This window comes from Poecilia reticulata, chromosome 15, assembly GCF_904066995.2.
Source record: "Poecilia reticulata chromosome 15, P_reticulata-male-v2, whole genome shotgun sequence".
NCBI lineage: Eukaryota > Metazoa > Chordata > Actinopteri > Cyprinodontiformes > Poeciliidae > Poecilia > Poecilia reticulata.
In genome coordinates this window covers 12,377,474-12,401,315 of record NC_088844.1, presented here as the reverse complement: position 1 = coordinate 12,401,315, position 23,842 = coordinate 12,377,474, and the positions used below count along the sequence as shown (strand labels likewise).

The following is a 23,842-nucleotide window of genomic DNA, read 5'->3' as shown; positions in this document are numbered from 1 at the left end:
AAAAGGCAGGAAAGATCTTTGATGTCACCCTCCTTAGTCGCCGTTTCTCGCCTTCATGTGCTCGCGAATGCGCACGCACACAGCAGCGCGGTGGCTTACGTCCCGCTGTGATGCTGACATTTGAAAAGGTAAAGCAAGGAGAAGGGATGGGGACGAGAGGGCAGGGAAGAGAGGGAAAAAGGAGATGAGAGGGGAAGAGCAAACTGTCCGCTGCAACCGTCTATTATCTGAGAGGACGGGGCGGGATCAAGAACACGACGGTCAACTTGGTTGCAAATGTTTAGACGTATCCACGATCAGGAAATTAAGACTTACGGCTTGTTTGTGTTTCCTCCATTCGTGTTTGCACAGTTGTGTGCTTCGTCCTGACTTTAATAATTCACCATGTTTGTCTGCATTAGCGCAACAGATATTTAATTTTCTATTTTCAAGGCAGCTCTGAAAGGGACAGGGGGTCAAGCTGCGCTCTGAGATTCAAGCCATAAATTAAAATGTGCCTCGGCCCCCCCACTCTCCCCTTTCGCCACATTTTGTCGCTCTCTATTACAGATTATTCGAAAGTGCACCACCTCTATTAAGAGGCATCTTCACCTCCTGTCTCCTGCTTCGGATTCTTTTATTCTGACAAAGAGGGCCTCTGTGGTTTAAAGGTGGAGCTCCCGCTGCTGTTTGGTGTCGCCCTGCGCTCTCTGCTGTGGGATGTGATAGCGTTGTGTGGGTGAGATGGATGTCTTGGCCTGTTTCTATATCTGCTGATTCCCTGGCAGGCTAAATGGCCGGTGCAGCGGTGCAGTCAGAATGAATGGCTGGCCTCTGTCTTCCCCTGACAACCTCCAGCCTACCAACTGCTCTAATCCTCCACCGGGGGCCATTGATCTGGCTCTTATTGATTCTTTTTGCTTTCTTTCTTTGCCCTCCCCTCTCCCTTCTCTCCTCCTCTCGATATATATCTGTTTCTCTCTCTCTCAGATCTTTCTGCGCTGGCCAAAAAGATCAAGCTGGAGGCGATGGCGGGTTACCATAGTAGTCAGCAACATAGTGGGCCAAACGGAGAGAACGGTGACCACAACCCTGGTCTGGGTAAGCTGTAACTTTCTTTTCTTTTTTCTTTTTTTTTTTCTTCTTATCTGCCCACAAACACACACGCACACAAATGCATGCACACACTTGTGCAAAATGTGTAATTACAGCTGTGTAACACGTTTCTCAGTTGTTGTCGATACACACCTGTGATACCCCCGTCAATACAAATTGAGCAGCTGTGGCGCTGCTGAATTGAGCTGATTAGGGCCAGGATGTGACATCGCCTCTCCTCTTTGTTTCCTTTTACGAAACAGTAGAAAGCAAAATAGTTTGGCGTCTATTGAGGTCGTCTAAACAGCTTGAAATTACAAAGCAGATTCTGCTTGCAAGTCTTTCTTACTCACCTTGTGGAGTTCAGCATAATCCAGGTGTGTTTTGTGAAAATATAGATTCCCCAGTCAACAGGCTCAAGTTTTTTTTGGCAACAAATCATTCCGCTGTATTAATCATCACACCAAGAGCATGCAGACTTTAATAACCGAGAGGCAGAGGCCTGTGTGAGAGTCACACAGTAAGATGAACCGAACATTGTCCGTCTTGAACGATTTTTTATATTGGTGACGGAAAACCTGATTGCCATCCGTCATTTTGATAGCTGACCACTTGGTGCAGACTCGCAGACATTTTCAACTTTACACACAGAGTACATCATAAAAGTAACTAAATCAATCAATCAATCAATTAAAAAAAATGGCCAACTTGGACTACATTAAATGCATCTTGTTTTCCGGGAGCTCAGCACGTTGAAGAGTTATTGACCGGAGCGCCTCAGGTGCAGCTGAATCACTGCAATGGGATTTCCTTCCACTAAAGCAGGGGCTAGTGGGATCATGAAGCCCCACATTCAGAGAGTCTTGCCAACTTCTGATCACTTCAGTTAAAGAAATATTCCGTTTCGAAACATTTGGCTGAAGCGGCAGTAGTCAGTGTGGCAGAAGAGCGCTGGTTCGTCCTCTAGATCAACATCAACAACTTCCAGCTGGTAAGCTAAAGAGTGCTATGTTGGCGTTTGCAAAGCAGCCAATCTAGTAGCATCATTTATATTCTTTGGCAATGACTGGCCAAAGATCAAGTAATGAAAATGTGACTTTACTGTCTGTTTATCAGACAATAAAAGAAAGACAGTAGAGGGTCTCCAGTGTTCCCTCTACCTTGATTACCAATTGAACCACTCAATGTAGACTGATCTGTTTTCTGTATCTTGAAGATGTGAATACTAAAAATTGTTTATTTCAAATCAAGAACTTAGAGAGTCATTGCTTTTAACTTCATGGATTTGCACAAACTTGAAAAATTTTGGTATTTCTTAATCAGTGTGAAAAAAGTAAACAGAGTGGTGAAATATTGCATTTTCTAAACTTATTTTTCTTATTAGAATACAAACACCTAATAGGCTCAGAAAAACAAATGGGCTTTACATTGGAACGTATTTACATTTTACACTTTCCCATCTGTATTTTGTTTCTTCACTGACTGGATGCAAACTCAGCCAAAAACAAATTAAAGTCATATATTCTTGCCAGGACTTTTTCAATGTCAGGACTTAGTACCTGCCCACATTATCATAAGTGCCAATACTTGCTTTAATGATCATGGAGTTACTGTACTTGACAAGCTAGCAAACTGACCTGACCTAAAACTTAGGGAGACACTCTGGGCTATTGTTAAGAGGAAGACGAGAGACACCAGAACCCACAAAGCAGGCATGATAAACTATTGAAGCAACTTAGGAATTCACCAGAGCCACAGACTGGTCACTTTTATGCTGCATTTACACAGTAATTCATACTAAAGAAGCCCATTCCAAGAAATACTGAGTGCATGCATATTATACAGCCTACTGAAATACTTTCCAGTAGGCTGAAGCTTTTGTTTGAAAAATCCTTTTTTGATCTAATGCAATATAAAATTTTTGGGGGGGATGCACGATATATTGGCACTAACATTGGTATTGGCTGATATTAGTCATTTTTTAACATATCGGAATCTGTCCGATAAATAAAACTGAGTCGATACAAACAACCGATATTTATTTTTATCTTGTCTCTGATCTCTTTTTTCTCAACAGTGTCGAAACGGTAGTGAAATAGATATAATATCGGTAAGTATCAATTATCAGCCATAGCTGCAATAATATCAGATAACAATATCGGCCCAAATTTTCATAATGGTGCATCCCTACTATTTTTCAATGAGCTCTACATCATTCATAACAGTCACTGCATATAAACATGCAGTCAGTATTAAACATTCTTGCTGTAGGCAACGTTTGATGTAGCATTGATTTATTCTGGCGCCTGAAGTAAAATTAAACAGAATTTACCTTTATTTTAGAGCTTAGTAAATAGCAATGTAAGCCTGAAAAGATTAATGGGATTAATCATGATGAATCGATTATTGAAATAATTGTCAACTATTTTACTAATCAGTAAACTGGAGAATACAAATCCAAAAGAAAGTTGTTTGCTGAAAAAAAACAACATATTTAAAGCAGAAGTTGAGCCAAAACTGTACAGGAAAATATATACACATTTTGTATTTAAGATTAGTACGCCTTTGTGTGTAAATAAGTTGCACTCAAAACTCCTCAAGTGTCATAGTTTTAGCTTCACCTGATTCAAATTCACTAAAGGAATGCTTTGTTATTGCATTTTAGGCAATAGCTATTTGTTTTTTGCATTTATATATATTTTAATGTATTTTAACAAATTTCTAATATTGTGTAAACAAAAGAAAAAGAAAAATCTGTAGAATGTGGCAATTTTTTTTATATCCGATTAATCGTCAGAATAAACGATTACTAAAATCATCATTAGTTACATCCCTATGCTAATCTATATATTCAAGCAACGCACTTAAAGGGAATCACCTAATTATGGATCTCCTCCCTTTGGCTGCTGATGACGTCTCACTCATATGTTAGAGCATTTCCCTTAACTGCTCTCTGGCCTCGCTTTGGTACGATGGGTCGCGGCGGCGAAAGTGGGCAGAAGCGAGTCTGGGCGATATTGAGATGAATAAGATGAGAGGCCGAAGCCAAATCAATAGTCTTCCCTCTAATTCACCATCTTGAATGCAAACGACAAACGCTGGACAATCGATGGCGTGACGGGCAGGTGCACACTCACGCGCGCTCACGCAAACAGCTCAGGTTCACCGCACCGTGCCCCCTCTGCTATCGACAGGTTAAGGCGACATCAGCGTGTTTAGACAGACGACAGGGCTTACGGAGGTCTGAGTAGAATATGCTACCAACCTGGGACATGCACACCTAGCATGTGGAGCGCACCGTGAAGCTTCAGGAGAAACACGCACAGAAAAAACAAAACAAAAACAACAACAAAAAAAAAACAGAAATTCTCCTGTTTTCCAAAAATTACATTAGCATCAAGGTCTCTCCCTTCATCTGAAGCGCTTTCCTCCGCGCTCCCTGACGGTAAACACCGCCGGCATTAAGCTTTGTTTACCACTGTATACACTCGGTTACGACTGCCAGCATCTGTGTGCAGTTTGGTGGCTTGGTTACCACCAGCCATTATAAACCTGTAAAGCTTAATCACCGTTAATGATAGAGTCAAGTGGAAACACACACAAACACGCATGCACGCAGACTAAAAACGGTGTGTGTTTTTTTTCCATACCGCCACCCACAGCCTTATGGGAAGGATGGGCCCCTACCAGCGCTCCAACCACTACAAAGGCCATCTCAGATTACACACACGCACACTTGCACAACTGCTGAGTGGGACACCTTATGGGCTGCAGAAGAGCAGAGAGAAGCCATTTCTGCGTTTAACAAGATCTTCTGGGAAATTTACAGTAACTGTTTGTTTACAGTAATGGTTTGTTTGGATAAACATAAGAGAAGCAGTTTGACTTTTGATGTTTTCTAATGAAACATGGGGAGAGAAAGTGAAGGGGGCCGAATGAGAGCGCAAATGAAATTTTAGTTGGTTGAGGGGTTTGGACGGAGGGGCTGAAGTGAGCTCTGGGCTCCAAACCGAGGCTTAATATTTGGCTGCGAGTCGATTGTCGGAGCATCTGGTTATTCAGCTCCATTCAGACAGATCTTTTGTTTGGATTAGTTTATGGACTGGGCAAGTGACAGACTAATCTGCCAAAATGCACAAAGCACTACACATATGTCTAGCGAGGCTAACTCAAAAAGTCAACACCTTATGCTTTAAAGCCTACTTTGCCTTCTCTTTTTTTTTCCGTGTCGTTTGCTTTTTTTGTGTCTGTCTTTCTGTAACTTTTTTTTTTTTTTTTGCTTCCTCTAGTTCTATTATTTGTGACAATTGTGCGGAATAGAGTCCAAGATTTTTTCCTTTGTGTTTATAATTACCCAGCGTGCATTGCTGGCCCAGCACCAAGACTGCCATCAGCTTCTTTTGTTCCACTTCCTCCCCGTGTTTCTTTTGTTTTTGTTTTTCTCCTTTTATTAAATGATAAATATTTATGTCATTTTCTCTCTCCTGCTCCCCCCACTCAACAGGATTGTTTGTTTCATGAATAGAGGGACTGAAACAACCCACTGGGGTGCTGTTGAGAGGAAGGATTTTGTTTTCAGATAGCGGAGGCTTGTCCTAAAGAGGGGATTGTGAGCTGCAGATTGGGAGAGATAACAAGAGCCGAGTTTCAACTACTAAAAAATGTATTGAATCATTTAGGGGTGAGCGATATGGAAAAATAAAAAATTACGTCGTAATTTTTTTTTGTTGTGAAGTCCAGAAGTTTTGCAATTCCCTTTATATAAAATGTTCAAAAAGCATTTAAAGCCCTAATAGATTTGAACCACCGCTCAGGTAAAGTCTGCTCTTGCTACAAATAAGAAAATCTTTTACTGTCAATACTGATTACAAATTCATCAAAGTTCCAATTCTAATTTCAGTGTTGGCATTAATGTTATTAGTAATGTCATGTTTTTCATCATTTTATCAGTCAGCGCACTCTGAATATTTTCTGATTTACAAATCTATAAAGGGTAGATCATATCCTGCAGCCTGAACACGCTTTGCACCCAGGATTTTGACTATTGTGTTTTTATGAGTCGATAGGATATTATAAAGTGTTTTATTTAAACTTAAAGAACACTTTTTGAAGTTCAGAAAGCTTTGTAGATAGGTGGGAGGCCAAAGAATCCATCTAGCTTTCTACAAACATGGCATATATGAAAAAAAAAGCAAGGGAAAAGCCATTGTTAATTGGCTTAACGATTGTTACAATCCATTAATCTATTAATACTGCCCGTGTTCCTGAACGCAGCATTCTTCTTTTAAAACAATGTGGTGGAAACGTCACGCTGTGGGGAAGCTTTTCTTCACCAGGGACTGGGAAGCAAAAAACACTTGTTGAGGTGGCAAAAGACTTGAGACTAGGTCAAAGGTTAACCTTTAGGACAACGAGCTGAAACGTATTGCGAGTGCTCTACTGATTTAGATCGAAGCACATACATGTATCAGAATGACACAAAATCAAGATCTGAACACAAGTGAGAATCTGCGGCATGACTGGAAAATTACACTCTACATCCAGTCTGAATTTGAGCAACAGCAGCAGTTTCACAGCGAACAAAACATGTAATCATATATGTGAGACGTGGTTTAAATGTTGGACGAGACATGACCGAAAGAGAAAACGATAATCATTGTATTATTATTATTATTAATTATTATTATTATTATTATTATTATTATTATTATTATTATTATTATTATTATTATTATCCTTTCAGATTATGGTTTTGCACTACTTTGAGTTGGTCTCAACTAAAATCCCAAAAAGAACAATGACGTTTGTTCACTGTGACCAAAAGAGAAAAAGTTAAAGGGGTGTGAATACTTTCGCAGGCCACTGTAACTTATCCTTTAACACACTCTCTAGCCTGCCTTGTACAGATATTTTCAGCTACTTGTTCAATATTGTTAGGAGTACATGACCTGAAAATAACTCCGGTGTCATGGTCCTGCTAATGATTTCAAGTTAAAACGAAACGTTTTCACGTTGATTGCATGGAACGTTGCAGCCTTGATGGCTTTTAAAAATGATACCGAGTTGTTTTACTGCAGACTTCTTCCTTTTCTTTCTTCTTCAGTTTTGGACCAGTTGCCCTTCATGATGATGTCACATCCTCTGATTCCTGGCAGCCTGGCACCAGCCTCTGTTTCCATGGCAATGAGCCAGATGAACCGACTGAGCACGCTGGCCAGCATGGCCAACGTGGCACAACTCCACGCCAACCCACCTGCCAGGGCTCCCACCTCTGTCATTAAGGTGAGCCCAGATGCCCATCAACCTCTCAGACTACGATGGTTAATGGCTTGTGGTCTGATCTGTGAAACCGACTTTGAGATATCTTAGGTGCTTGAATAAACTGCAGCTGTCTTAACCCTTGATTTCATGTTTTACTTTAAAGATTGGAGTTTTTTTGTTGTCGAAGTCTCTAAGGGCCGAGTCCTTAGGGAGTTGTTACAGCATCAGTTACAGGAACATGCCTCTGATTTCACAGTTTTAACAATGCAGACTGTTATTTTTATGACGGCGTCCCAAAGAGAGTTTAGAGCAAGCTCTTTCCTGTAAACATCGCAGTGAGTTTTAAAGCCTTCCCTCTGTACAAAAATAAATTTCTTTAGTGGTTTGCGGGATGCTTTGGGCCTGTAATATTGTGAAATAAAACAAAGTGAATTTCAGCTATAGGTTAGTTGGCAGAAACTCCAGTCTTTCTGGAACCAATTCTGACTGATAATCAACTAATAAAAACTCTTTCGCCTTTGGCATTTTTTCCGTTTAGAGGAAAGCTGAAAGCTTGACTTTGAAGAAAAATAATTATTGTTGAAGCATTTTTTTTTTTAGATGCCAACATAATCTCTGCTACTTTGAGAAATGGACATAAAAAGAAGCATGTAGCTTTCTGCAAGTTTAAGCTAGCTTTTCCCCCCCCACAACCTTTCTATAACAACAAATAAAATGATGTTTGCTCATAATGGTAAAATCATACGTGGTTGGTTTTCTATAAACATTAGAAGTCAACTGGCAGTAAAAAAAAGTTTGCATCTTCTTGGGTGAAGCTAGAGTCAGTCAGATGACAAGGCTATGCTATTTTTCTATTTTTGGTTATGTATGTTTTTGTGTGTTTTTCTTACTTTCCCAAGTCATGGCAGTTTTATGTTGTAGTGTTATAACGCATTACATAAAAAAACAGTTATCTAGGTTATCAATATTTCAGGCAGCCCAAATTTCTCTCCTTCCTTTTGTCGTCCCAGCGTCTGCATGTCAAGCTTGAGTCACGCTTTGTTCACTTGTAAGCTTTTCATGTTCTGTTGTTTGCCAGGAGCGAGTACAGGACACTCCTTCCCCTTCTCCTTCACTGGAAGAAGCTCAGATGTCATCCAATCACAGCAGCAGCGTGTCCAGTTCACCGCTACATAACGAGCGCACCGCAGAAACAACACGTACGTGTTGACCCCTGTTACCAGCTGCAACCTGAAAAATATGTTCAACTTAAGAGTTGCTTGAGTCTCTTAACTGTGAGTCAAGCTTCTTCCTGTCACATGTCAAAGTGTCCCCGGGCAAGGCGCGTAAACCCAGGCTGCCTACTGACCTGAGTATAACCGTGTGTGCATTTGTGAGGAAAAGCACTTTTTAAGTTCAGTCTGATTGCATCTGATCTTTGTGACTGGTCAAATTAAACACAATAACAGCTTTTTACTTTTTACTTGTTTTGATTAGCATCTGCCACTTTTAAAGTACCAACGTGATCTGATGCAACCTGCATAATCAGAGGAACAAAGTTATGCTTCGGGTTTAGCTATCAAACAGAATTGATTTGTCTTTCGTTTAAAAGATCAAGAGGGTAAAATGTTAGGAATACATGCAGCTCCAACATTTATATGCTCACATGTAGTTATTAGATTGTTTGTGTCTCTTTTTTGGGGGGACAACACCATTTAGTTTTAGCATGAATTATTTAAATATCTTAATTTATCAAAAGCAACGACAGCTGCAAGTCCTTTTACAGTGACAAACGGTTATAACCGATATTTCTTCTTTTTCCTCATTCTCATAATATTCCTTCAGATCAACTTCATGACGGCTTGTCGTCGGGTCACAGCGTTCTGGGTCATTCTCCTGGCTTGGCGCAGGGCACCAGAGAGACAGATGGGACACCAATGGATTACAACAAGGAGAACAAGAGAAACCACTCCGACAGAGGTAACGCTCACAAATAATAATAATAATAATAATAATAATAATAATAATAATAATAATAATAATGCGTTTTATGCAACCAGACTTGCGGTGCAGCAATTTTGGATCTGAATATTTCATTTACTTTTTAACCGGTGATTTTTAAACATCTTGCTGTGCTGGTAATGTATTCCCTCACACTTTAACCTTGATTCGCACAGCAGCTCTCTTCTGATTTCTAACAATTTCTTCTTAGAGTCAATGATTTAGCAATCATAATGAGCAATGATTAGTTTTAGGAAGAATCCATCGACTTTTCCAAATGTTGCCAATACCGAGCGACAAACCTTAGACTTAGACGACCTGTTGTTCTCATTGAATTCAAACAGCTGTGCCAGATGTACACGCTTCTTTGACGTTACTTATTTCAGGGGAAAGGGTTTTGTCATTTACCAAGTAAGAGGTTGATAAGGATTCACGGCCTGACCCTTTCTCCCCACTCCTTCTCCTCCTCTTCTTCTCTGTCAAGGCCCCCCCTGGGCGCGCAAAGACAAATAATTCTGCAAAACAGGACTCCATTAGACCAGGAAGCGGCGCTACATTAGCGAGCCATTTGCCAGGGCCGCGGCCTAACGAGCCGGGCGGCCTCCCGTGCTCTCAGCTGGACCTCATCTGCATAACGACCGCCTCTCTGTCGTTAGGGGCCCGCGCTGCAACGTCAGTTGTTTGGTTCTCTCTGTCAGGGAGGTTTGCATTAGCTTAATGAGGACTGCTCAAGGACAAACAGTCAGCAGAAATTTACAGCGAGAGAACAAGCGGAGGCAGACGGAGACTTGTTTGCATGTGGATTTTTATTTTATTTATTTTTTTTTTTTATGGGTGCAGATATTTTCTAATGCCGAATCACATTATTCACTAATTGAATCTAAAAAAAAAAAAAAAATCACAATGCCTTCATAGGTAGGGATTCAGATGCTGTCACGTAGCTGCAAACGTATCGACAAAAGCAGCGACGGCGACGCGGACGCCGCACATCGCATTTGTGCGATTGATTTTCAATTGATTTTTTTTTTTTTTTCCGCATGCAAATGAAACGCGTGTACATTTGGCGGATTGCGAGCTTTTGTGTTTGACCTAGAACATCACAGGATGGGTTCGGCGTGGATTGAACCGCGTTTCAAAGGGCTCCTCGGCGCTGTCATTCTGTCAATCCGTTGTATAATAATCTGCGCGTGCGAGAGAGACAGTTTTGGCTGTGTGTGCTGTTTTCAGTGGTCTTTGAACAACGCAACCATCCAGCAAAGATCAGAGGCCATCCCTGACACCTCACTCCCATTAACCAAACATCAGCAGAATTTCAGTCTCTCTCTGTCTCTCTCTTTTTCTCTCTCTCTCTGCCCCCTCCTTGCCTTTCTGTTCTCTTCCGCTGACTGGCAGTCTTCACGTTGTGAAGTTCATTAGCCCTGGGGACAGGTGGAGAGGAATGGGAGAGGGGAGGGGAAAAAAGAGAGACGAACTTGGGAGAAAAGAGAAAAACAGACAATGACCTTGGTTAGGGAGATAGGTAAATGATCAAACAAGCTGGCAGATGTGTGTGTGTGTGTGAGTGTGAGTGGGGTAAAGTAGGCGTAAAACAGTAACTCAATAAAGGATCAGTCACATCCAAGGAGCCAAGGGAGCCCACGCTGCTGACGGTGCACTTCAGCGGCTACAAATGTGTGCGTGTCTGAATGTGAGCCACGGGAGTGTAGTTGGATGCCCTCCGCTGAGCTCGCCAGCACCTGCTAATTACCTTTCTCTACAGAGCAATGCTTTTAGCGAGGAGCAGAGAGAAAGCGGAGAAGCGGGCGGAGGGGCCTGGGAGGGGAGAGGAGCGCGTTGCTTCTCGTACGCGGAAACTCCTTGAACGTGACAGTTGCCAAGACGCAAGGCCGCGGCGGAGAGGGAAGAAGTGGGCGGGCTTGGAGCCGAAGATGCTGTGGTCAGCTAAGTGGAGAAAACACCCTCATTTGTCACAGATGGAGAAAAGTGCCAGATATCGCATCGCACGTCCGTGGGGCCCCCCGTCCCCACTCCGATAACCACCCGCCCCGGCTCCCGGGACGTTTCTGTCCTCAGTGGCTCGGATGACAGTAAAGTGAGCAACCGGCTGATTCATAGGGAACAAAAACAAGAAAAAAAAAAATGCAGAAAATAGCTAATCTTCATATCCGCCCCCCCCTCCTCCCCGCTCTCTGTCACCAATAGGGATCGCACAGTTCTCAGGTTTACAAACAGATGGTCATCCATAATGCAGGTTCTTAGCTGCTTTTATGGGACGTGTCAAGCTGTGATGCATTATCAGCAGGCAGGATGCCATCTAATAAAGGGCAGACGCGTTTTTAAAACCCTAAAACAGAACTTCTGTGCGTGTGCGGCTGAAGTTGCGCGCAGTAATTAGAGTAAACACCCTTTGTTCGGGGGGCTTGACATGTTGGCGGAAAATTAAGTCGCAGAGTGCTTTGAGTTCGTGTTTCTCTTTAATTACACATGCGTGCGGGAGTTATCGATCCTTCTGCAGATAGTACGCAAATGCAACTGCCAAAATGCTTGTGGGCAGAATGTCACACTAATTACAAAAATTTGTACTTGCATTAAGGAAAATGTGGAGATTAATACAAAGGACAGAGGGTTCGTTTAAGAAAAGCTGATGCCTGGGATTCTGGGAACAGTAACCTGTTGGGGTCGATGTCATTTAGATCGTTTATTATTTGTTTATGTTGCTGTGTTGGGCCTCCTACATGCAATCCTCTGATCAATTATTGGCACCCAACGTAAAAGTGAGTAAAAAGCTTGAAAACATAACGTCACACTGGAGACTTTTGAAAATGAAAATTCCACTTGGAATATATGTTGTTTTTTTGGTACAAATTGCATTTCTCACAGCTATTTGCAGCCCTAAGAATCTTTATGACACAAACTAAATCTTCTTTTTTTGTTTGTTTTTAATTTATTTAGAAAATGATAATTCAATACTACATGGAAAACAGATCCTACATTCGCAGCCATTTTTAAAAATGATTCTTCCACTTCTAAAAAGAATGACCTCTTTAATCGCAATTTTCAGATTTGCTCCAAATAATCAAGCTTTTCCGCTTGGCTCATTGAATTATTATATTATTAATCTCAGGAGAGTACTGTGACTTAATTATTTTTTCTCGTTTCTGTGTTGTGAATTCTTACCGATACTTTCATACGGGTTCGATTCTGTTTTATTTGTGGCCCTTTTATTCATTTTTGTTTCTTTTTGTCCTCAACACTTTGGCTTAAAGTCGCAACAGAAAAATGTACAGTTTGATAAACACTAGTGGATTTTAAATAGAACAGTATGCTGTGACCAATCGAGAGTAAGGTTTTTGGTCTCAAACAGACTGAAGATGTGGAGAAGCACCTCATGCCCACTGTTTGGTCTGGTGGAGGAGGTGTGATGCTGTGGGCCTCGTTTACCAGGAAACCCTGTTAGAGTGCATTGGTCCTTCTCGAAATCCATTAACATTTTAACTAATAAAAATCAGACAGAAACTGAAATTTCCAAAACTTGTTGACAAATCAACACAGAAATAACGACTGTGTAAAAGAAGTTGGCTTATTTCTTATTGTTTTAATAAGGAATTTGATGGTTTTTTTTTTTATTATTATGTTTTTGTGTGAGATTGTGGAATTGAGGGAAAACATCTACTTGTTTCCAGATCTTGCACACAGACAGGATACGTCTTCAAACATAAGAAAGTCAGGCAGTGATTACTTTATAAGAGGATCAAATCAGCTCGCCATGTTAGTCAGGAGTGAATCAGCCTCACCGACTAGACATCAAACCGCTTCTCTGCCCTCCAGACAACAGCTCCTCGGCTGCGCAGGCGACCAGGGAGAGTGGTGAGAGACAAGTCTACCAGAAAGCCCTGTCGGCCAGGGAGGGCTGCGAGAGGCTTTCTTACCCTGCAGGACAGAAGCTCCCAGCAGGTCTCCACCACACTCCCTTCATCTTCCCGGAAGGCCTGTCCTCCATAGAGACCCTGCTCACGAACATCCAGGTGAGCCTCTGCTGGGGCTTTGTTATTATGGCACCGCTGAGATGAATAGGAAGGGAGATGAGCCACTCTCTGGGATTTCCTGAAATCGTAAATAGCAGACGAGGCAGACATTTAGGATACGCTGTAATTGGGTTTGGGCGTGTGCTGACCTGCTTCTCAGATTTTTACATGTCTTTGTTATCGAGGAGCAACAATGAACAGAAAGCCATTCTTTGTTTGGTTTTCTCTGTATGAGTGTGTGTGGGTGTGTGTGCTGGCAGTTTCACTTTAACAAGGACAGAAGTGTTGACTTTCTTTGTGTTAGAAAAATGTATAAAAAGTATAAAAATGCCTTTTTATATTTTTTGCTTATTTAAACATTCAAAACTTGACTAAAACTGACTCCATGTAATAAAGCTTGAACACCTGAGGATTTTGCTCAGTAGGTTAACCTGTCGGTCTCCGCCTGTGTTGTCTCCAAGCAGGGTCTGCTGAGGGTTGCCATAGAGAACGCCCGAGCGCAGGAGAAGCAGGACCAGCTGGAGAGGACGGAGCTGAAAATGGAGCTCGTCCGAGAGAGGGAGCTGAGGGAGACCCTGGAGAGGCAGCTGAGCATGGAGCAGAAGAACAGAGGTAGCAGACTGGTAGAAAGCAAACGTTAGTTCAATGTTTACTTTGACATTCTGGCTGGAAAGTGCTGATTGAAGCCGCACATTTCCCCCCATCGACATCTTCCCCTGTAAACAAAGGCGATTCTGCCGCGCGGCTAAACGAGGTTTGGTTTAATCCACTTCGCAGCTGACAGGGTGTCCATTAAGTTGAAAATCAGATAAGGAAGTGAGGACACCGACAGTATATTACCCCTGAAAGCAGCTGCAGAGGTGAATTAGAGTGATGCTGGCAGAATACTACAAACTAAATCAAGTTTGGCAAGTTCACAGACGCTGTCATCTGCAGCGCAGGCTGAGCAAATTCCAATCAAGGACATTTTGGGTATTGGGGTCACACAGGGTGGAGGAGACGTGATGATGAAGTGGTGAAAGGTGGACACCAAACTGACCACTGGCTAAGCAGGCAAACAGAGTCAATTTAGACCAAATGTTAACTTTTCAACCCGCATGTAAAATCAGTGCAGCTCACATTAAAAACACAACCTCCATGGAAAAACATGGTGGCAGCATAATGCTGATGGGGATGTTTGTTTTTTTTTATTATCTGGAATTGGGAAGCTGAGAAATCTATGGCAAGATTTGAAAATCAATATTCATAGACGTTCTCCATCCAGTCTGACTGAGCTGGTAAAGAAGCATGGGGAACAAAATTAATGCAGATGTACAAAACTGGTAGAAACATTCTCCAGCTATGCACATTTCTGTTCCTACACTTTTCAGATTTTTATGCATAAAAGCTTTTGGAACGCATGTATCGTTTTCCTTCCACTTGAATAGTTTTTGCACAGTTAAATACATCAAATGGGCATCAATAAATCAGTAAGATGCTTTATTTCCAAAAACAAATCTACACAAGATGCGTAAACGTGCAAAATGTGTGCGTTTCTCTGACTGCTTTTCTCATCTGTCTTCAGTTCTGATTCAGAAACGTCTAAAGAAAGAAAAGCGCAGCAAGCGGAAATTACAGGAGGCCTTGGAAGAGGAGGTCAAGCTGCGTGATCAGGCCGAGCACACACTGCTGCACACCGCCAACACACACATAGGTACAGAAACTGGACAAAAAATATCAATCTCCTTACATTTCTGTTTTGACTCTGAGCCTTATAGTTACAGCGCTAATTCTCATTTTCATATTAAATGTCACCAAGCTTTTCGGTGTAACTTAGCCCTGAGTGTTCATTAGCCTCTAATTAAGCGTCCTTATTAATTAATGACCAAACAACAGGCCATCAATCACTGGCGGCGCCTGCTCACGCAGAATCTGTGACCCAGGACGCCGACGGGAGCGGCCACGACGACAGCAGGCTGGACAGCAAGGCGACACAAGGTACAGCTGTCCAGATAACAAACGCTGCTGCTGCAGGGCGCAGCTGTGAAAACAGACTTTGATCAGGAAAAAAAAAAATATATATATATATTCTGCCACTGAATTTATTTGTAGAAAAGCTGAAGTAATTTGTCACCAGAAGACAGGCTTGAGGAAAACTTGTTAAAGACTTCTTTTTTTTTTTGTGGTGATTTTGTACTAAAATTACTTTTAAGGGAAAGTGCTGATGTTTGCTCATTAAAACAAGGCATGACAGTTAAAACTTTGTGTTATTAGAGAGAGAGAAAGAGAGAGAGAAAGAGAAAAAAATCAATTTCATTGTAAGAATAGGAGTATTCCTGCTGGTTGGGATTTATTTAGCTCCTGTTGACTGAGCTAGAACAACAGATTTTATTATTTTACCTACTGGTTGCTTTTGATGCTTAACAGACCGATCTACTGGAAAGGTTTTGAAAGATTTCACAGCGAGGCCGCTCCTGAGAAATTGAGCAAAATGAAATGAAGCGTGAAGCAGTTTCACCGGGGCTGCCAGTTTAATGAAAATGGACGTTTAATATATTTATTTCACTAAGATAATTGTCTTCACAGAGACAGGTAAAAAAAAAATGTAAATAAAAAAAGATACATTTAAGATCTTTAAGTGGCAGTGATCTCCAGTTCGGCTTCATCAAAAGAGCGAGTCGGTTCAGCCCACCTCGGCTTCGCGCTGTGCCAAAGACCACCAAACCAGACAGTGCGCTTGTTCAAAAGCAATTTTTAATTGAATGTCAGTGAAGCAAGAAGAGAACTGGCCACTAATTAATGGCTGTCTTAATTGTCCTCATGACGAGTTTGTTTGGACATCATTTGCATAATTAACACCCAGTAATAAATCATTTAAAGGGGAATTGTCTGTCAGACAGTGGGGCAGGATCTGCTCTCTTTGTGCCAGGAAGTTTTATCACCCCCCAAAAAATATGGAGAAAAACGGAGCAGATTAAAAAAAAAATGCTTTGAACTCAATAATACTTCTTTGTTAGGGATCAGCGGTCATGGCTGCGTAGGAGCTTTGGTATTTATTACGAACTGATTATTTCTTCTCTAAAAGAATTCTGTTATCGGGTTTTGTTGCAGGTTAAATTATTAGATGAATTCTGTATCTATATAAAGCTGAGTATATTATTTTATTGCCTAAAAAAAAAACATTCCTTCATAAATCAGCTGGAAGACTTAAATAAGAATCAGGAGATTTTTGTATATTTTTCAGGATTCTATTTAAAAGAATCAACAATTAGTCATTGAATATTTTTGTCAGTATCTTTTTAACCCAAGCAGAAATGAAAACCGGTGCATGTTCTCTCTGCCAATACTGTTCAGTAAAAGAGGGACATTTAATGGCTACGAAATGCAGGTTCAGAATACTATTACCTGAGGTTTCACAAGTCTCTCAGAAACCTAAAGGAACTATTTTTATGGCCTAGTTCAAAGTATTACTATGCAGCCATAACTAAAGAGAGAGAATTAAAGGGGGAGAGGAAACCAAGATTTAGAACTATCCCGAGGCTTCGAGGACGATCCGGGTCATGGGAAAAAAATCTGGTTTGCAGGGAGCAGGGAGGCTGGGCCGAGACTGGCAGGTGGAACTGGTTTTCTCTGGAACTGGCATGCTTGAAAGTTTTTTTTTATATATAGTTTACAACAAAATTGCTAAGATTAAAGAGGACAGCTCTCATAGATAAATTTCTTATGATACTGGTGCATCTGAAGGAAAAAACATAAATTCTCACTGGTACTTCACAAAAAAAGAGATAAATGAGAATGTCGGGACAGTATATTTCTATCCGAGTTGCTGAACTCAGCTCAAAGCAAACACTTCCGGGGTGGGAGACGTCACGAGAAACCGATCAGCCAATCAGAATCGACCGTCAGATGATGTAAGAACTACTGTACAACGATAAATGGATTTTTATGAAACAATTGTTTTAGATTCCAGATAGACGCCATACTGTAAGCTCAAAGAAAAAAGTCAACAACCTGTCACTTTGAACATAACTATCTCGTGAGACAATTTTCACATTCAACCGTTTTATTAAACATTTAGTCACTGCATAAATAAAAGACATTGATTTTCAAATTTTTCACATCTGTTGGCAGCTTTCATAGAAACAGGCAGGACCATAACAACGAGCAAAGTCACAAAAATAATCGCAATATTGTAAAAAAAAAACAAAGTCCGACTTTTTAAATGCTCGGAACGACTAAATCTGAAGTCATTTTATGAAGTATGAAAGATCAAAATCGAGGGGTGTAACGCACACAACAATATTTATTATTCCTCTTGGATTTCAGAGGCCAGAGTTTTCATGCAAACCGCAGGGAGGTACTGAGGCTCAGGAACGAGCAGATGGACGAATGGATGGACGGATGCGTGGAGGAAACGGTGACGAAGATTCCTCATTTTTTGACACATACAATCATCAGGCATGCTCAGTCCAGCAGTGGCATCCGGGACACAAATCTCTGCTTCCCCTACATCTCGAGGGTGACATCTGTGTGGTTTAATTTATTGCCTCTATCATCAATTCCCAACCGTGGTGCAGCAGAGCATTTTATTCTGATGTTGTGTTAAAGTGTGTTTCTTTTAATCAAAGTTTTTAAACCGTAGATGAAAATGACTATAGTTTTCTTCTTTTTTTTTTTTTTTCCCCTGTCAGTGCTGTTTGTTTAAAGCAAGTGATGAATATAACTTGTAACAGAGGTGTGTACATATATATAGTCATCATTTTTATTATTGTTATTATTGTTATTATTATTATTATTAATATGAAAAACATGGCATGTTGTACAGTCAGTAAATGACTCGTATTGTGTATGTTATGCAGTAGTGCAGTTTGACAATACAAACAATACAGATTCTTTTTATTAAACCGTGTCATTGCTTGCTTTCAGATCGAGTTGTCGCTTTGATGACTTTTTAAAATCAAAATGACGGTGTGTGGATTTGCAAGAGGAACGCGGGTGTTGAACTTTCTCCTGTCTTGTCCTTGCTTTAGAGAAGTGTGGCGGGTCTGGCCGCATTGCGGTGTGAGCTACAGTTGGCTCTACCGAGGGGAAAAAAGTGGGACGTTCCTCCTGTTGTGTAATTCATTTTATTGATTAAAAAGCCTGACAGAACCTTTCCAATTCAAGCGGCAAAGTGGACAACTCGTAGCACATTTAAGGAGATAAAGATGACAGGTAGAGTTATGGGGGAAAAGACAAGAAAACTAAGCAGAACTATGGTGACAAAACAGGACAAAGAGCTTCAAGAACAGAAGGAAAAATAAGATTTTAAAGCTAAAGTAAAAAAAAAAAAGGTAAATAAAATTGATACTTTCATTTTTTTTTTGACCAGTGTTCCCAATTTGCATAAGAATGTCGCAGAATGAATGTCGATTATCGAATATGGACCAATATAATGACAGGTGCAAGATAATATAATAAAAAGTTAACTTATTTCAGTAATTGTGTTGAAAACATGCGACTTACACAACTTAATTACAGTCAGAGTGATGCATCACCCTGACTGTAATTAAACTTCCTGGTGGACGGCTGCTCTGACTTTGGACTTAATAAACACAGTGGTCCAACACCAGCAGATGACATGACGCCCCAAATCATCATCATCCAAAATTTACTTTCATCTAAAAAGATTTAAGACCACTGCACAACACTCCAGTCCTTTTTTTCCTCTTATTCCAGGTGAGACACTTCTTTCATGAATGTGGCTGCCGAGTTTTGGACTCATATGTTAGTGGTGAATCTTGAAGCTCCGACTTTACCTCTAATTCAGGCCTTGTGAGTGGAGTTAGCGCGACGATCCTCTCAAGACTGCAGTTATCATTTTATCCTTTCCTACTACACCTGTCCTTCCACTAAATTTTCCATTCACATGCTTGTTTGCAGCCCTCTATGAACTGCCAGATTCTTGAGCGATAATGCTTTGTGGCTGGACTCTTGGGAAGGATATCAGTGACTCTCTGCTTGATAGCCTTTCAGCCCACTGCCTTCCCCGTGATTATGTAGGTCATTCAAAAATATTTCTGTAATGAAACCGCTTTTGCTGTTGGTCTAATGAAATGTTCTAATTTTTTTAAGAAACTGAACATTAAGATTTTTAGTAGCTGTAAGCCATAATTATTCAAATGAGTGGCAATAAACCAGGGATTCACGATATATCAGCACTAACATCAGTGTTGGCAGATATTAGTTATTCTTTAACATATTGGTATTTGCTTGATGAATAAAACTGCGGTGATATTAACCACTAATATTTACTTCCATCTTGTTGCCTCAAAATCTATCTATCTATCTATCTATCTATCTATCTATCTATCTATCTATCTATCTATCTATCTATCTATCTATCTATCTATCTATCTATCTATCTATCTATCTATCTATCTATCTATCTATCTATCTATCTATCTATCTATCTATCTATCTATCTATCTATCTATCTATCTATCTATCTATCTATCTATCCCTAAAAGGGACATATTTAAACTGTATATAAACATTTTAAATATATCACTTTGCTTCTAATAAACATGCTTCCCTTTTTTACCCAAATTACAGAAATAAATTAACTAGATAATACATTAAAACTACAAAAATAAAATCCAGATTTTTTTATTTAGATAAAGAGACAGAATTGTGTTAAAACATTCTATATCAAATCCTGTTGCCAACCCATATTTTGCACCAAGGTTTTCTTTGGAGTCTGTGCGTGGGGGTGTGTGTGTGTGTGGGGGGGTCTTTTAGGTTTTACTCATGCAGTCTTGTCTACATTTGCAATGTGCCATTTCCTGGACACAGACAGATAAGCTTGGAAGCAGCACTGAAACAATACCTCTGCTGCAGGCCGTTGCTCCTGACTACACAGAGTCTGACTGGTGAAAAGCAATGATTCACAGAAACGTGCATGTGAATGAGTCATCAGCTTTTCAGATGACCACCTCGGAGGCTGTCTTTGGCTGAAAAAGATTTGACTTCATTCAGCGCCGCTCCGCTCTTTCACCGTCCTCTTGTATCTCTGCCTGTCTCTCTCACACACACACACACACACACACACGCACGCAAACACCAGAGCACACATAAATCTCTCACAATTCACCGAGCAGATTTGTCCTGCTGAGAGATGTGTAATGGAAAAGATAAATGGAGGATAAAGCTAAGGTGACAGGCCTGAGTTCATGCGCGTTTGTGTATTTGCATGTGTGTTTGTGCGAGCCCGCGTGTGTGCGCCGCACAACAGACCAGCAAACCATCTGCTCATCTCCCCTTAATGAACAAAGCAAACAGCAGGAGTCAAGGCTGTCTCCAAATCTGGAGTCTCTTTATTGGTAAGCACACACACACACACATGCACACATCTCCGCATTGTTTAATCTGATTATCTTTGATTGAGAACAGGGGCGAAGCAACCTTTTTAAACCTCACTCCCACATCAGTGACAGAGAAGGTCTGAAACACAATTAGCAAGCTGTTACTGAGCTCTGCTTTGCAGTCACATCTGACCACAGGCAGCCAAATAGACCTAATGGGTGGGAACTAACCAATGGGAACTAATTTAACTGCATCTGCAGGATGATGGGGAAACGCAACACTGTTAGACAGCTGTTCGCCATATCTTTTCAAATGTACTTGGACGAAACATACGCGCCGGATCAAATGGCTGAGGGAGTGAGCACAGCCTGGCAACGGGGAACACACACTGATGTGAATGAAACCGGCAGCCAGTGAACTTAAAGACAAAGCAGGCTCTCTGCAGAGGAAGTCTGGCCCTTGACGAGATACGACACTGTGCACATTAGGCCAGAGGACCAGAAGAAAAAGTAATTAATCTGGACTTTTTGTAGCCATATCCTGCTTTAGACCCTAAGGACAATTAACACTGTTACCCCCTCTGTCAGACAGTGAATCACATGACTTCAAGACATAAAACATTTCCTGCGCTGCCGGCCAAACAGTTATAAATACATCATAATACGCAAATGGCCGTCAACGACAATGTGGCTAAAGATGAAACATGATTACATCTGGGCTTCAGGGCAATGGAATACCCTGATATGGGTTAAATGATAATAGCAGGGTGGCATCATGGGTAAAATGAGCACTCAACAGGAGAACGATCTGGACACATGATCTGCCCTGATAAAATGCTCATGAACCTTACACTAAATTCCAGCTAGGAGAAGGGAGCGCATCGTTAGACGAGTGGAGCTCTCAGCCTGCGGGTTGGAGGTTTGCTAATAGAGACTGAAATAAAAAATTAAAAAAAATTTTGCATATATGAAGGTTTCCGTTATAACCTCTGTGGGAGTGTAACAAAATGTAATTGGCTGGAAATTATTACATAAAAAATAAGAAACATAAAACATTGTATTGATCATATAAAAAAAACAAACAGGATTTGTTCCATTTGCTTTTAGTGTGTTGCACTTATGTCTTTGTTTTTATAACAAATAGGGTCGTATTTTGATTGTTTCATATTCCCATGTGTATGATTTGAATAAAAAAATAATTTTGAAAAAGTTATACAATATCTAAATGCTTTACATAAATAATAAAAAATCAGCAATTATTGCTACTGCTGCTAAACTAACCACACTGATAATCTGGAGTCTTTTAGATTTTTATTGTTCTAACATTTACACTTAACACAATTTTTTTTAAGGTGTCATAAAAGAAACACACTATGAAACACAAAGTTGAATGCAAACAGACTTTAGCTGCTTTGATGTGGAACGTGATGTTGGATGAATGAGAAGCAAGTTCCTGCCTTCAAATAATGTTAAGTGTGCGCATCTGTGAGGGCAGTAGTAGTTGCGTGCATGAGTGTGTGTGTGTGTGGGCGTGTGTGTGTGTGTGTGCGTGTGTGTGCGCATTATTACAGTAAAGCTAATGGTATCTGTAAAAAATGTAGTGACTTAGATTTTGATACACAGACTTCAGAAAGAGTGCGATATAAATACCTAGTAGATTTAGTTGTCATTTTGAGTGTTTATTGCACAGAATACTGCACCTTTGTTGTGGTTCTGCTCCTTCTAAAGCAACACATTTATCACAAACTGAGCTTTTGTTTTTGTTTGACTACTTTTTTTTTGTACTCTGCTGGGATGGCGCTTATTGCTTGACAATTTTTAAAAATGATCTTAGTAGGAGCGATAGGTGGTTTTTATATCACCACTGTTCCTGTTTTTCTCAAACGGAATGTAGTTAGTCTGAACTTTCTCATAAGCAGTTGAACTGAAATGAATGAATTGAAATGTGTTGTAATCTTCTTTTAATCAGCGGATCATCAGTGGAACGGAATGGGTGGAGGAGGGGAATCTGTGCATAACCCTAACGTCACTCTGTCACTTTCTTCAGCGTCTATAAAAAGAAACGACTTTAAATGACTTGTGAACACATATTTTTGTAATCAAATAGAAAAAAATGGCCCAATTGAAACATTCATCCATTTTCTTGACACTCTTGTCCCTTAGTGGGGTCAGGAGGGTTGCTGGTGCCTATCTCCAGCTAACGTTCCGGGCAAGAGGCGGGGTCACCCTGGACAGGTCACCAGTCTGTCACAGGGCAACACAGAGACACACAGGACAAACAACCATGCACACACACACTCACACCTAGGGGCAATTTAGACAGACCAATTAACCTGACAGTCATGTTTTTGGACTGTGGGAGGAAACCGGAGTACCTGGAGAAAATCCACGCATGCACAGGGAGAACATGCAAACTCCATGCAGAAAGACCGGGGCTGGGAATTGAGCCCAGAACCTTCTTGCTGCAAGGCAACAGTTCTACCAACTGTGCCACTGTGCAGCCCCAATTGAAATATATATAAATATATATACTGTCTAAAAAGACACATTTTTTTCACTGTCACTGTGCCAGTTGCTGCTTTGTGTCAGTTTGGATTACCAAAATTATTTCATATTGTTAGGTGCCACAAAAATGAGAGCGAGAGAGATTGAGAATAGTCATCTGTTAGGATAATTATGTAAAAAAAAAAAAAAAGTATACATCATGGGTATATGCCCCTATCATATTGTCACTCTTTGGGAACTTGTGGGAACCTACATGTCCTGATGCTTCTGTTATACCTGAATTTCTCCACCGTAGGACAATAAACGTTGTTTCTATTCTATTCTATTCTATTCTATTCTATTCTATTCTATTCTATTCTATTCATTGCCGTTTAATAAAACATGAAAGGGTTTAGTGGATATGAATACATTTACAACACACCATAGCCCAATGATAAACAAATGATTTGTCCAAGGTCTTGCCTGCCTCTTGCCTATGGACTGTTGGATATAACAGCTACAACAATCCAAGACGAGATCTGGCAGGCATTAAAAACTGGTAAATTAATGGTTTAAAAAATTATCTGCTTCTTTGTTAAAACCCCTTTTAAAAACAATAATAAACCAGTAAGTAAAACTGCAAATTATAATAAAAACATGATTTAATTAGATCGGATGGATAATTATTATTCAACG

General features: G+C 40.5%; 1 protein-coding gene across 2 annotated transcripts in view; it reads left to right on the top strand.

Moving 5' to 3' along the window:
• The window catches only part of dachc (dachshund c), a 32,711-nt gene extending 14,488 nt beyond the window's left edge, over positions 1 to 18,223 (top strand). The window contains exons 3-11 of one of the 2 annotated variants that reach the window (XM_008429266.3): positions 970 to 1,080; positions 7,178 to 7,356; positions 8,414 to 8,534; positions 9,160 to 9,294; positions 13,144 to 13,340; positions 13,805 to 13,952; positions 14,905 to 15,033; positions 15,216 to 15,317; positions 17,646 to 18,223. In XM_008429266.3, the coding sequence (XP_008427488.2) occupies positions 970 to 1,080; positions 7,178 to 7,356; positions 8,414 to 8,534; positions 9,160 to 9,294; positions 13,144 to 13,340; positions 13,805 to 13,952; positions 14,905 to 15,033; positions 15,216 to 15,317; positions 17,646 to 17,683 (1,160 nt within the window). In that variant the 3' untranslated portion in view covers positions 17,684 to 18,223. Of the gene's footprint in view, positions 1 to 969; positions 1,081 to 7,177; positions 7,357 to 8,413; positions 8,535 to 9,159; positions 9,295 to 13,143; positions 13,341 to 13,801; positions 13,953 to 14,904; positions 15,034 to 15,215; positions 15,318 to 17,645 lie in introns of both variants that reach the window. The other variant, XM_008429265.3, reaches the window with a different exon arrangement.
• The last annotated feature ends 5,619 nt before the right edge of the window (positions 18,224 to 23,842 follow it).